This window comes from Acyrthosiphon pisum, chromosome A2 (genome assembly GCF_005508785.2).
Source record: "Acyrthosiphon pisum isolate AL4f chromosome A2, pea_aphid_22Mar2018_4r6ur, whole genome shotgun sequence".
In the NCBI taxonomy this organism is placed as follows: domain Eukaryota; kingdom Metazoa; phylum Arthropoda; class Insecta; order Hemiptera; family Aphididae; genus Acyrthosiphon; species Acyrthosiphon pisum.
In genome coordinates, this window is record NC_042495.1 from 61,048,021 (window position 1) to 61,064,664 (window position 16,644).

At 25.6% G+C, this 16,644-nt stretch overlaps 1 protein-coding gene across 1 annotated transcript in view; it reads right to left on the reverse strand.

Annotated features, from left to right (window-relative positions):
* LOC100166910 (probable G-protein coupled receptor CG31760) overlaps positions 1-11,861 on the reverse strand; it is a 36,622-nt gene extending 24,761 nt beyond the window's left edge. Inside the window, exons 1-4 of the mRNA XM_016804670.2 lie at positions 11,627-11,861; positions 7,273-7,473; positions 3,159-3,227; positions 2,899-3,008 (exon numbers count right to left, since the gene is read on the reverse strand). Coding sequence (XP_016660159.1) covers positions 2,899-3,008; positions 3,159-3,227; positions 7,273-7,473; positions 11,627-11,734 — 488 coding nt within the window. The 5' untranslated portion in view covers positions 11,735-11,861. The remainder of the gene's footprint in view (positions 1-2,898; positions 3,009-3,158; positions 3,228-7,272; positions 7,474-11,626) is intronic.
* Between the last annotated feature and the right edge of the window lie 4,783 nt (positions 11,862-16,644).

Here is a 16,644-nt window from a genome sequence, read left to right on the forward strand (position 1 = left end):
AAATATTCATAGGTGTTAAGTGTATTTATATGTATTTATAATATTTTTAATTCGTTATTCGAACAACTTATGTGAGAACTTGTGTAACATTTTCAAGGTTTTTGTTGTTTGTACGGCAATATAGTAGGTACTAATACAAATTAGATTGTATCGTAATGATCCTAAATCATATTACAGCAGTGTTATCAAAATTATCGATATTCGATGTTATCAAATTTTACAAAACATTGTTGATTTTTTTTAGAAATCGTATTGTAATAATTTCGTTAAATTGAAAGTCAATTTGGTAGCATGTTAAAAATATTTAGAGGGCGTTTTTTCTTAGTACAACGAATATCCAATTTGGCAACGACTCAGATGGCCAATTTCAATTAACATCGAAGATTTGGCAAACATGCCATTGCTCATTGTTCACAGTTATAGTTATTAATTTACAAAAAAAAAAAAAAAACACCTATGGAAACTTATAATATAATATAAGTTACAAAAATAGTACTATATTATAGTCTATGTCAGCATTAGGTATATACTTTTTTTATATAGAAATTGTATATACAATTCGGTATCGGAGGAGATAAAAATGAACTATTATATATCTAGTTGTTATATTTGACTGCACAATATGACGTAACATAATGACTTTACAAATTAAATACGTTTCATTCTAATCAATATTAAAATTGTATTTATACACATTATGTAAATTAATTAGAGAGTCAGTAGCTGTATTATTTTTACAGCTACTGAATTTACAGTTAATTTACATACGATAGATACCTATATATAATTTAAAAACGCTTGCGCAATAGCGTTAAATGTAAGTATAGTACTTGTACAATTATAGATTTTGAACAGATCAACGAATAATATATTAATTTTACAATGATATTAATTTTATTTTATAATTCATCATCTTTTCTGGTAGGAAAGGGAGTTTATTTGATATAACGGAGGGTGAAAAGTAAAAAATTACATTTCACATTAATTTTTAAAAGCGTCGGAAAAAAACTCTCCAAAAAAAAATAATGAAAATGAGTTCAAAAGTACAAATACTGACAAAATTCATCAGAATTACAAACATATGAAATTTATTTTCTAGTTCAAAATGTATAAAATATTTAATTTAAGACAAGGTTACTCATAAGTATAGTTTATACTAACCAAAAATAAAAAAATATATATTTGTATATATATATACAAACACAGTTTTTAACATATTTAATCACATTTGGACAAAATTAGATGCTGTTTGAATTTTTGAATTGAAATGATTAATGCTGTATATGCCCGTGAAAAAAAAAGAATGTTTGTCACAGATGGTATCGAAGATACCTGTGCAAAGATATTATTGCTTGACACTTATAAATCATAATACATAAAAATTATTCGTATCTAGTATTTTCCGCTGTGAACTCAAAATTGGTCTGTAACTCTTATACTAAGGAGCGATGACTCACAGAACTTCATAAACAATCGTCTATTCGTCTCATCATAATTATATCTCAACGCGTGTTGCGTATAGACTGAGCAGTAGACACCCTTTGTCTTAAACACGAGTAAACTCTTTCTCAATCTCATAAGTCTTATTTACGTATTATCTTGGATTTATATTCAACTTCCAGACTGATTATATCGATTCTACAACAATTCTACACCACATAAGTAATATGCAAAAAATTATGAAACATCCTTAAAAATATAAGGTGGCACAACATTCAACGTCTCCACTCATTGGCTGAAAATCGTTTTGTATGCAATGATTGATTAATACAGTGACCTATTCAATGACGATATCCACTGAAAATCAACTATGCAGCGGATCGACCTCCTTAGTTTTTATTATGACTATATTATAATTCTACTATGATTAATGTACTAAATTTATAATAAAAATACTTTTATTTCAGTAAATTAACTTGCAATGTAATACCTGGTACGTGAAATAAAATTTGAAATTAATTGGTATAAATACAAAAACATAATATTATGCAATCACTTCCAAAATCTTACAAAGACTTGTAGTTGTATTTATATGCTAATTTTAAAAGTACTTACAACAAATTATAGTATTTTGAGAATTGTATTTATTTATTTCATGGGGTATGGTAATATTAAATATATAATTTTAAAAGTGTAGGTATATTGCTAAACAGCAAAATTATTAATATGAAGTTTAAAAAAATGTCCGTATTTCGTTGTATGTCTTAGAAATGTTATTATAAATAACTTTTAGGTCAAACTTTACCATTTACAAAGTTCTCAAAGACATATAAACCAATCCACCTGTGAACTTTAACTTTACATATGCATATTCTTTCTTATTTGAACACCGGGAATTAAATGTAACACTAAACTTTAATAAAATGTCATACAAAATATTATAGATTTCTATTCTCTATAATGTATTAATGTAATATATGGACTTTCATGCTTATTTTATAACATTGCAAATGCAGTATTAAAAAAAATATCACGAGTCATTAAACCTATAAACCCGAATCAATTTTATATTTTAATATTAAAAAAAATGCATTATTTGAGTAATTTATTAAACAATTTTATCGACACTAGTGTTTTGTCAATATAGTATTTTATATGAACACCTAACTATTTTTACTATATCATCTAATATATATTAACAGGGTTATGCATAGGATTAAGTCAATTCAGTTTATTTTAGTTATCTTAGTAATATATTGTTTGAATTTTAACTTATAGGTAGATAATCAAGGTATTAATGAGGAACATGAAAAAAGCGATGCTTTATTAAATTTATTTCAATAGATTTCTATCTGTCACAAATTATTAATGTGTTTAAATTGTATTCCATCATAGTTATCAGGACGTTATGTACTAACGCTAGCTATTAATATCATTATTTGTTCTTAAAACACTTACCTCCAGGTCTTCAGCATTAAAGCTCCATAGGTGAGTGAGAATCCGATTTCTCTAAGCCATACACGAGCAATACAAGTAAACACATTTGGTTTTGGATACATCACAATCATCTATAAATTTATTTACTAATTATTGTTATAGAGCTAGATATGGTGAATGGATAATTTTAACTTAAATGCTTTATGATATTTGATTTATCGTACAACATTTAAGGTACAAAGATTATTGTGAACGATATAACTACATTTGACAGGACTTACCGTGGCATAGATAAAGAACGCTCCAAGGGCAATAACTCTGAGCAATGCAGGACTAGCTGCTCGGACGACCTATAATAGTAAAGGTTATATATTATTGAGAATAATTTACTATCTCAGCTTATTAATGTTAAATCATATGGTAACAATTACATTAAAAATATATAGTAGAAGAATTATAATGCTTAGTATTATTTACACAATGATTAACGTTTTTATAATTACAAAAGTATCTGGGTATTTTATTAAAAGTCAAACAGAATGCTATACCCGTCAAAATATTTTATTATGAATATTAAATCATGATAAAGATGTTAAATCATTTTTGTAAAAATAAAAGCTACGGACAGAGTGCTTTAAGAGTTTTCATTTTACAATGTGATTTCGTTGAATAATTTCCAAGCCACGATATAACTTATTATAGTATAGGTACGCATTTTCATCTAAAAAGTTATTCGTGTAGATTGTATGTAAATTTGTTTTTTTAAATATAAACTGTAGGTAAGTCAAATATATATAGGATATTGTTTATATACCTATAAATAATATAAATTATATTTTGAATCATTTCAACTATTGAGATATAATTGAATATATTATAATATATATAGAGAAAATAATAAATAAATTATATTTACTGTTTACTTATAATGTTAATCACATATGTGATCTGCAGATAAAAATAAATTTTAATATACTTACTTCAGATAATTTTGAATTTTTATACTTCCCATGTAAGATAATAATGAGTCTTTTAATGTTAAATGCAAAATAAATGATAACAAAATATAAAGGTATAAGCCTATTATATACTTAAATAATTTAAATTCATATGTATGTAATTCAGTTCAAGCTTTTGTAAGTTATTGCGTAAATATTGTTGTTTGATATTATGTGTTATATCCAAAAATGTACAGCAGATAATATACTGTAATATGATTATGTACATTACAGTAGGTACACATTGCGTGATCCATTAGAAATCTTCATTGTATGTAAAAATATACATAACTTATTGATATGAAACTTTGCAAAGTTACGATCCATATTAATTTATGCTTTTAGCGACAGTGCTCAAAAATAACATATTATACCTACACATTTTATATGAAATAAATTTAAATTTGAATTTTTTAAAAATCTATTTCAGTTAAAAACGTATTATCTTATCTTATAAATAATATTGTATTACTGTAGAGTATGAAGACCGTACGATATATTTTTGAAAATATATAACCAATTTGTTAATATTCTTATTTAAATATTTCTTCGTTTTGTTAAATCGTTTTTTATTTAATTACAAAAAACATAACTTTTATATGGTATATCATGTATTATTATAGGTACTAATCCAAAATCACACGACCCATAGTTTTTTTTAGAGAGTAATGAATATTTTACTCTAATACTTTAAAATTTAAACGTCAACAATGATATCTGAAGTTCATGTGATGTTCATTGTATATTTTTATCAAACCGAAATAACCAACCGATAGAATTAACTATTTTACTTGTACCAGACAATTTCAGTGTAGAATTAAATTATTTAGTAGGTACATTTGCGTAACAGTAAAGTATCAATGCTGTGATCAATAAAACATACTTCTATAGGTGTTGAACTCACTTATGATTGATGATATTTAGAATTTCACACATATTGCACTTCCCGATTCATATTTACATACCTAAATGTCTGTCCATTCTATAGAACTTTCAGAAACTTTAAAATCACATACATTTACATGTGAAATAAATTACTTTCAAATGGACAAATAAATTTAAGTTTCCTGCATACATTCAGCACACCACATATTTATGAAAAAAGTAATAAAAATATTTACCCCTTACGAATATATTCAACATTTTTAAGATGAAAAAATTAAGTTGATTATACCAAACACAAACTAGTATAGTTTTCACAACATTTACACAACACTACTAACCATATGGACTTAACATGAGTTCCACACTAAAGAGTTTTATTCATTACATCAAAATACGCCATAATCTCAATCATAATATTTTATCTCTCTACCAAACAAACTACAATATGTCAGCATTTGAATATCAATGATAAATGAGGCTTTCCATTTTAATATATTATAGTTTGCAAAGTGCGCTAAAACGAAGCGTTTTGTTATGGCGTCCTACACTTAATTTATTATATTATACATCTCACAACTCCAACTCAAAATTAATTTGAACAGTCAACACAAAGTCGACTTTTTATGTTTTTAAAAAACCTATAATTGAATGAATTGCATTCCAAATAAGTAATATCGATAATCAGTTCAACAAAGATATCCTTAAAGTTAGGGATATTTATCATAGTAAGAAAGTGGCCGGATCGGTTACCACTCTGTTTTACAGTAACCCATATAGGTAACGAGGATACATTGTCATTGAGTAAGACGTCAACTGTAATGTATAAGATACATTTTAATTGAATCATAAATATCGGTATATTTATAGAATAAAACTAAAAAAAGCAGGTAAGTGGATGTCGCTCTGCTGTACAGTAGATTACAAGTGAGCCATTGTATAATGGATTGTATTAGACTTGAATTCAATGATACAATATCATAAGAAATGTATAAGAAAAACGATTCTGAACGGAGACGTTTGTCAGTCTGGATATTTTATATTGTTATTATTTATTTTATCAAGCAAGTTTAATTAATGTTAGGTATATTATAATTTTTTATTCGTTTCAATGGTGATAGACAAAGCGTTAGAAATTAAAATCCCATTTTTAGCGTTTTTTCGTAATTTTTCTGTGGTTTTTCCGGTGGCATTTAATAAATATTGAGAAAATCGAAAAATTATCTCTTTAAAGTACCATATTTATCAAATTTGATAAAATATAAGGTACTATATGTTGAAATCGAAGCTCTCGTTCTGGTAGAAATTTTGCATACAGGATATTAAAAAAAATAAAAAATAAATTAACACTATTGTAAAACCAATAGCTTCCTCAATCCGCTCAGAATCTAAAAATGGAATATTTAGAAAGTCTATAATTAGCTCAAAACGACTCAAAATATTTTTAAATACATACTATAGTAAAATATATTATGCTAGGTAGATAAAATAAGTATCTGGTGTGAATTCTATCTATGGTTTTTATTTTTTAATTTACGAAAAAATAACATTATAATATGTGGATGGTGCACAGTAAAATTTTTTATTTTTTCTAATGATTAAGAAAAGTACAGGGAACTATTGACTTTATTCGCTTCGTTACCAAAAATGTACTAGGTATGCCTAGTTAAGGAAGTATTTTTCATACTTTATGACCTATAAACGGTGGTAAATTACACATATTTTGGAATGTCTGATTTTAATTTCTTATAGATGTATGAACTCTTTGACAAAATATCTAAGCTTTTAGAAAGTCAATTTTTAATCCTCATTTGAAAGGACATTAGTTTTAAGACTTTTTAAAAAAATTCCATGAAATAATTTAATAACATATGCATTTATTTTGATCACATCTAATTTTAAACCACACACACCATAATAATATATTTCAGCCACCCAATATGGCAATATCATCTTTACTTTATTTTTAATTATACTACGAAAATATTGACAAACCATATTCTGACTGTCTGTACCAATTCCCTGGGGCTTAAAATTAATAATATTATAATTCATTAGAATCTCCCTTATGTAATAAATAAATATGATCGTATAACATTAATATTAATAAAACATAACAAATGTTAAAAAGCAAATATCTAGTGATAAGTGTTTGAAATAACAGTATTATTATTATTGTTATTTATTATTATTCCAATGTTCTATCGTCAATGGATTTTTTCAAACTACGTGTATACAATTTATATTATATATTTAAATTTTAAAGGTTTAAGTGTATTCAATCTGAGTACATTCAAATATTATGTTAATATTTCGATGTATTTTTCATACCGCGGTATCAAGATATACACCACCACCATATTAATAATATTATGTAGGTACCAGTAATGGCTAAGGTGTATATCAGTCAAACCGTATGAGTCCAATAATAATAATAAATAATAATAATGTTTTATCACAATAGATATAATAATATAATGTAAGTATGCGAATTATTACAATGCACAAGATTTACTTTTAGGTGTCCGTATTTCCACGTGAAGAACACGACCAGCGGGAGGCATCCGATAATGACCAGAGAGAGCACTAGTATAATCGTCCGGAGTACCCAGTTTAATGACGCTATACAGGGACTGGAGTCGATGCACTCGTCGCATCCTTCAGCGCATCGCAAACACTCGAACATGCTATGTTGGCTGTAGTTGTTTGGTTTTCCCTTTTGATAGATAAAAAGAAAACAAAAAAAGTACACTTTTAATCTAAGGACCGAGTAGGTTTCGTTTGCGAATAATATGACTGCAACTGTCAACGTATACGACGACCATACCATAAGTCGGACAAATAGTAATACTGTATAGGTACCAAAAACAAAGACATAAAAATATATCACTTGTATTATGCGTATTCCAGTATAATATTGTAAGTATAAATTTCATTGAACATTTTAATGTATATACTATATATAGCTTTATTATCTCCCGCCAGCTCGAATTCGTTTTCATTTTAAATATATTATTATGTTCTAAATGTTACGGAAATCACACCCAGTAGACAATTTTGTTGCTTTTTCGAAATACAAAATGTATTGTTTTAAAAAGTAGCGTTTCCCGGATCCACGTCAGCTATGACAAAGCATTAAGATAAATACAGTTTGTTAATTTTGTTAGGTTTATGAAAATATGAATGGAAAATTCAAACAATTACTTTGAAATCGATGGCATTTATAGAACATATTCGACGTTTTGATCATCAAAAGTTATAAATTAAAAGATTATATTTAGAATTACATCTGCAAGAATAGAAACTAATGTCAACATTATTTTAGAATTCAGAATTATTCAATTTTAAGCTCGTCGACTTTCTGACTAATGATTAATAATATAAGTGGCTTATATTTATTTTTAGATAACACTTTTTAACTTGAATAGATTTTATTTAAAATATCACCGCCTTTATATAATATGGTAAATACCTATTACAGAAATAAACATGGAATTATTATTGAATGAAAAATATTAAAAAATGTGTAATATTCAGTTCAAAAATGTATATATTTATTACTTTTATATTTTATTTAAATATTTCATATTATAAAGAAACATGAAGAAAACCCACATAATATTGATTAGAATGATCATAAGAAAATACTATCTATGACCTATGTACAAGATTCCATATCCATAACAATTATTTATTTTAAAATGTATAAACATACTTATATTACTTAAATATTAAGTAGAGTCATAAAGATTTAAAAATATTAAGATTCACCAATTACTACCTATTATGTATGGAATCAAAAATATTTTTTTTTATTTTTACGCAATTTTTTTTTTAACGACAAATGTATAAGAACTGCAATCAACTGATTTATTTTTAATTTTTATTCATATTTGTCTAATAAATATGAAAAAAATAATACGGACAGAATAAGCATACTTCATCATAGTTTTTACTCTCGTTACGATCAGTAAAACAGGAAATGGAATGAACTATTAATTATCATATCATAATTAAAATCAGTGACAAATCTTTAACCAAAAATATATTTTGAACAAAACTCACGTTTAAATATAGTTTTGACCATTAAAAAATCAAAAACAGATTATTAATAGTAATTATTCATTAAAAGATATGTAACTAATATAAGTAGCATATTAAGTGACTTGCTATAGACAAAAAAATATTATACTGTTGTTTGTGTATTTTTAACCAAAAGTTTAAATTGATTAAAACCGTTTTTTTGAAGGAGTTTGTTTCATATTTTGTGATTTATGTAACTATTAAAGTAACGAATTATATGAAATAAAAAAAAATAATCCTTAATGTTTTGAACAATATTGGTCCATAATAATATTATTGAGTTCTATCTTTAATATTACAGTTCAATAATTTAAATTTTGAATGATGACATAATATTGCTCATACAAATTAATATAATATACTATACAATATTGTTTATTGAGAAAAATTTTACTGTTTTTCGAATGTAAAATTATAACATGATATACAATGTAACACTGATATTTTAATTAAAATTAATTACAATGTAGTATTATTCCTTAAGTATTATTTGATGGGTAATAAATGTATTTAGGAAATTGAATATAATGTTTAATTGACTACCTATGTAATATTACCTAGTATATTTCCATAACAATTAACAGAACATTTTAAAATAAATAAACATTTTATTAGTAATCAATTATATTATATTTTTTTTTTAAATTGTTTTGACTTTCAGATACTGCTTCCATAAAAATGCATAAAAAAAATACGATAAAGTATTATATAAATTAATGGAATATATTCTATTTGAAACTAAATTTAAAAACAAATCTATTACACCACTTGCATTAGAAATTAATTTAAAAAGCGACAGATGATGTACAATCTCGGTACTGTGAAAATAATTAGGTACCTAATTATTATGTATCTACCAAATAAGTTTTGGTACAACTTTTAAATAAAACAAAAAAAAATAAATAAAAATTCTAGAATATTATCAAATTTTTAAAATATTTTTAATAATCTTTATTTGAGAGAAAAATATGTACTTTGGTTATTTAAATTATATAATATCCTATTCAAGTAAATATATAGGTATCTGATTTAAAAATAGGAAACTAAATTTTTTTTAGTTAGGTTATTTTGACAACCACATTACTACTAACATCCGTTCTTGTCAAGTTTCAATGCATGAATGTCCCGCTACCAGATATTAAAATATATATCAATATAACTGAATCAAAAAATATGTTTTAAATAACTTGTTTATGTCACATCTCTTTGACGTTCTGATCCGTTACGGGAAAACTATGGAAATTGCATACATTTCACGAAATGAAACTTTCTTTTTTTACACATCGTTTAATTACAGAATATGGTTGACTATTCATGAAGCGAACACAGAAATTTAGTAGTACGGAACATGTACTCCCACATACCCAATTGATAGTACAAACTTATTCATAAAAACAGAAACTCATTTAACATTTTATTTCAACTCAATTAAAACATTTTAAAATATATTAAACTGTAACTTAATTTTAATTAATTATAAATTCTAGTATATAACTATATCATTAAGTCAATTAAGTGAACCAACAATAGATAAAAATATGAAAATACGAACATTATAAATATTGCAGAACTATATAACGAAATTTTTAAAATAAAAAAAATTTAATTTGTTACCATATAATTGTATTATTTCACGATTTTGACGAATTTTAATAAACATTTTAACTTTAAACATTTTTAAAAAAATATTACAACTATGTCGGTATTTTCCATATTTTTTTCAATATAGGTACGAATAACTTATGAGAAACTTTGTATTACATTTTCGAGGTTTTCGACAGAGCGAAACTATTTTTATTAACATTTATATGAAAATTTCAAAGGTTTATATTATTACAATAGCTTTAAAATATTTAAGTGTTTTTAATTTTGACCTCTCAAAAGTATCTAATGTACTATCAGAAACCACCCTTGTAGATAAGGATAGAATTATTTTCCTACTTTTTATAGTGCACTATAGAATATACAGAAGCACATTGCAAAATTATTACATTCATCGATCCACTCCAAATCTAAAATAACAAACTTTATTTTTTATTTGAACACGCAGTAGTCTAAAACAACTGTGTTTGGTCGGTAAATTTCTTGATTCTTTTGTTTTGCATACCTATATTAAATATTGCTTTTCAGAAAGCACAGATTAAATTTCTTGCTTATTAAAATAATATAATTAAGTCTATTGCGCCAGTGAACCACACTAGTTTTTGAATACAAAAGAATACACAAATAATGCAGTTTTCTATTTAAATCATTTCTAATTTTATTGATGGAAAATTGTTTTTGTTTAAAAAAATTTCACTGATAAATTGAGTTTATGATGGTTTTGCCATAATTATGTTTATATTTGTTTTTCTATAATTTATTTATTGAATTATATCTATTTATTTACTGAATAATTTACTAGAATGTATAAATTTCCTTTAATAAATAATTTTTGCCGTTTAGTTAAAATTAATTTGGCCTTTATACCTAGTTATAATTAAGTTTAATGATATGTTTCTTTTCAAATGCAAAACGTATCATTGCTTAATTATATTATGTATATGTACAGGTTACAGAACAAGTTCTGTTCTACTAAATGTCCGTGTCTGTTTTGTGAAAAGTTATCCATATTATGTTGTTACGGGAGTATGTCTAAAAACTGAAGTTCATTAATTTCATGAAACATATCAGAGTTTAAAATGGATACGACATATACATATTATTATATAATAATATATTATATTTCATATATTATACTGTTCCTATGTATACGGGCAATATTAAAGCGAATTGGCTACACGTACCTGCATAAGTTTTTCGTATTCCTCTTCAATAATGACTCCGTTGAAATAACTGGGTCCAGGATGGCCTAAGTTTTTGGGAGCAGGGAAGTAATAACCTCGACGGCACATGCACTTGTAACTCCCTCTTCGAAACCCCAAACCCGATACAGGAACACACTAAAAATATAATAATAAAAAAAAAGGTGGGTAAGTGGATGTCGCTCTACTGTACAGTAGGTTAAAAGTGGGTCACTGTATAATGGATAGTATTAAATTTGAATTCAATGATATAATATCACTGTATAAGAAATAAATACCAATAATAGGTACCTATCTATAGTAAATTCCAAATTAATCATATCACAATATCCATTAGGTACTTATAACGCGTTATACATCAACAACAAACCGTGATACTATCATAGATATATAATAGTATACTTTAGAAGTTTCATGTACCCACGAATAATATTATACAATCGCAACAAAATAACTAAAATAGTTATTCTAGGTATTTTAATATTATGTAATTTTGTCCAAATTTGAACTTAAAATGAGTATAAAAATAAACTGTGCTTATGTATTTTTTAGATTTTTTGGTTTCAGAATTAACTACTTACCTACGTGGAATCTTGTTTTAAATTTTAAATTCTTAGGTATAAAAGTTGAACATTTTATGAATTTTTAACTACAAAATAATTATTCAATTTTAAATTTGATAAATTTTGTCAAAATTCGATCATTAAATGCTTATAAAAAAAAATTGTGCATATGTATTTTGAATATATTTCAACTGCTATTGTAACAATATATCAGGAGCCTTGCATTCAATTTTCACGTTTTTTTACCCAACAAACAAAATTTTATTGATATTTAAAGAAAAAAAAACTTTATAAATTGAAAACTGACAATGTCCGTAAACAGTTCAAAAAAAGTCAAAATATTTTCAAAATTTTATGATGTATAAAAAATGAAAATATTAACATTCAGTGAATTTATTTTTCAAATATCTACAGTCATTCGTTTTTTAATTACAATTAAATAAGAAAATCGTCACATGAGAAATCGAGTGAATATCAAATGTTGTAAAAATGTGAATTTCAAACGCTCGTAAAATTTTAATTTGACTTTTTTGTAGACTTTTTTTTTTTGATACAGATAGACAATATTATGTGGAATCTTGTATTACATTTTCAAATCTTAGATTTAAAAAGAAAAATTTTTACGAATTCTTAACTAAAAATAATTTGCTAATTTCCGTGATTTTTCCATATTTTGTTAATTGTTGAACTTTAAATGCTAATAAAAAAAAACTGTGACTAAGGATTTTTAATATTTTTCAAATATCATTGTAACTATATATTAGGAGCCTTGTATTAAATTTTCAAGTATTTTTACTTAATAAATAACGTTTTATTGACATTCATAGAAAAAAACGAATAATATTGGAAAATGAAAACGTTCCTAAACAGTTCAAAACAAATAAAAATATTTTGAAAATTTTATCATGTATAGAAAATGGAAATATAAACAGCCAGTGAAAATTTCATGTATCTACGGTTATTTAATTTAAAGTTACACCAAAAACAAAAATCAATTTTCTCGAAAACAGAGTTTGCGTAAAAATTCCCGTTTTCCTTAATTTTTCTTTTGTTTTTCACGGCGCTTTTGAAAACTACTGGAAAAATTTTACTTTTAGTCCTCCCAAAGTACCAACTAGATTCAATTTCCTATCAGAAAAGGTACTGTTGAAGAAAATCCAAGCACTTTTACTGTCCTAAAAGGTGATGACAGACACAAAAAAAAAATTAAAAAATTAAAAAAAAACCAACACATCATTGTAAAATCAATACATCCATCGTTCCACTCAGAATCTAAAACAATAATTAATAAATATAATCATATTTTTTAATATTTAATTTAAATAATGTTATCCAACTTCATGTAATATTTTGTATAAATCGTATAATAGAAAAATATGGGGTGTTCTGTTTTTATTGTTATGGCTGCTTAAGCTCAAAATTCAGGGCCGTATTTAAATATTTTGCGCCCTGGGGCAACATATTTTTCCGCCCCCCAAAAACTTATTTCTTAAAATGTTATTTTAATAGTACCTATTTATGACTAAAAAATGTGGTTAGATTTTGAATAATTTTTTTTGGAAACCTTTGTTTTTCAATGAGTTAGAACAATCAGTGATGCAAACCAAAAGTAATTAAATTATTAAATAGGGTTCATGGTACATTCATGTTAAACATTAATTAATATTTATTTATGTTACATAAAATACACAAAAGAAATTACATTATTGGTTACGTGCAAAAAAATTACGGTGAGGCTTTTAAATCTTTCATTATCTATAGAAATAATTGAATTATTAAACATTTTTAAATAAACTGAACTTAATGAAACCAAGTTAAAAAATATTTAATATTAAATGTAATAACTACTTATGAGAGACATATGAAATCCTCAAAGCCTAATTTACTACCAAAAACCTTCCACAATAGTAAATATAGGAGCATTTTTTCTACTTAAAGAAGTGTCTTCAGACACAAAACAAATATAAAAAACACATTCAATTCTAAAACCATGCAGTACCTACAATTTCTTCGCTCTACTTAGAATCTAAAACTGATTTTAGACAATTGCATATTATTGGTTATTTGAACACAAATTTTTCGAACAAATTACATTTCTAACACTTTCATTTGAAAATACATCATCTGAAAACATGGCATTCGATCATAGATTAAATCATAAATCTGTAGTACTTACTACCGGCAATGTGTGCAATGTGCGTATTATTACGTTCCGTAATATTTTTGCTATAAGCTACTGCAATGTATTTGCGCTTTTTTTGTTTTATTTTACATCATAAGAATCAGCCAGTTCTGATCTATTGACATTGATAAATCGTGTTTCCTCTTTAGGTGTGCATTAATATCGTTCAAACACATTCTTTACTTATTTACTTACGGTTGCGTTTTTTATTACTCGTAATACGTTCTATCTAATAACTGCCGCTAACACTCAAATAATATGTATCGTATTGAACTTTATGCCCTCTATGTTGTCACAGCCCATTTATATGTACCCTATATTTAGTCACGAGTCAGTGAGTTACTAATAACTTTATAAGATGACTCAAATAACCCATGGTGTCACTCGAGCTAAAATTATCATCAAAAAACGATTGATTATATGTTCAAAACGTAACTATAGTTTTAATGAACCATATTCCAATTTATACTGTCGATGACGAAGATATTATACTCAATATAAAATAATGGACTGAGATCAAAATATCATCTATTCAAGTTCAACAGATTAATTTTTATTCATCTTAGGGGAATCTCCAATAAATAAAAATGCAAAAAACATGCTTTCTTCCAGTGTATTAATAGACATTGATGTAGCAAACTATCTCATAATTAAAAAGAAATCAACTTAGAAATAAAAACTGATATTGTGGGTAAAAATGACTGCCTAAAATAAATAATTACATTTTATTTTCCAAAACGCACGACCATGAAAAAAATTGTTCAGGAAACCAATTTTTTTTTATTGTGTGATCTATAGAAGGTATATTATAATAATTTAATTATACTGTATCTATAAAAAAAAGTGCAATTCAATTATTTGGAACTGTCAAAATGTATATTATATCAATTGTTGAACATTATTATAATTATTTTTTTTAATTTCATTCAAAAGGTAAATTTTCATGAAATAGTACCATTTGAGAAAAATATAGCTTGAAATAGGACATTTTGCAGAACATTATGGACTTTTTATCAAAACATAGGTACCTATAATGTCTGTAAAAGTAGACCATTTTAAAGAAATATGTACAGCAATAAACAATCGATTTTATGTTTTTAATGTTTGTATTACTATTATTAATAATATAAAATATGTATAATATAATGTATGAATTTAGAAATCCAACTTCCAAGTAAGCTCATTTTCTCAAGAAAAGTTTGCACAAAATATCAAGTAAGAGTCGAAAATGTATTATCCGAAGAAATCCAAGTTATTACAAGCTTAAAACAAGCTCATTCTCCACTTCTGTTTAATATTACGCTTCAGAAAGTTGAACGAAGTGTACCGATTATAGATATATAACTGTGGCATCAAAATTGGCACGTACAAGTTTAGTATTTCAGATTTCTACACAAAGTTTATTAGACCAACCCCATCATATTATGAATGCGAGGTGTGGCACTTAACAAGCCGAATAGAGCAGAACTGATATCGTTCAAAAACAAAATACTACGAATCATTTGCGATCCAGTATAATATGACAACGAACTGTGATGATGGCGTAGAAGAACTAAAGAGATTGACAGGATCAACATTTAGTTCTGAAAATAACCAACTTTATAAAAACACGTAGAATCAAATGGTTTGGGCGCGTAATGAGAAGGTCGGACTCTAAGTACCTAAAAGCGGTGTTAGAGTAGAAACTCATAGGGATGAGATCAAGAAAACGTCCAAAGAATCATCTTGGAATAAATCAGGACTTACCTAAAGAAATTAGGGACACCAAATTGAGAATAAAAAGTACAAAATTGAGAAGAGCAGAAGAAGGTGTCAGTGGCGACAAAAACTCTTGAAGAGTTATGATGCCAGAGAGTGAGAGAGAGAGAGAGTGAGAGAGAGAGAGAGATAAATGTAGGTTAATTTGTTGTTACGTAACCTAATGTTTTTTAATTATTTCATAAACAAAAAATATTTTATAACTTGGGTGTTATCATCATTTAATTTTAATTAAAAATAATAGCATATGTTAACATGCATATTCATCATAATAAACTGCACCGCTGTGGTCTTCAACATTGAGAATAATATTATGAATGGATCTTGCATCACGTCATCATGAAAATTGTTTTGCATCTTCAAGTATACAGACATATTTTAATAAACTATTAAAATATAATAAAATTCTCCTATTTGTTTGGTTTGTTTTATATGACTCATTCTTGATAAAACTTCTAAGTTTCATCTAATAATTTAATATTAGAGTTTCTGTTAAA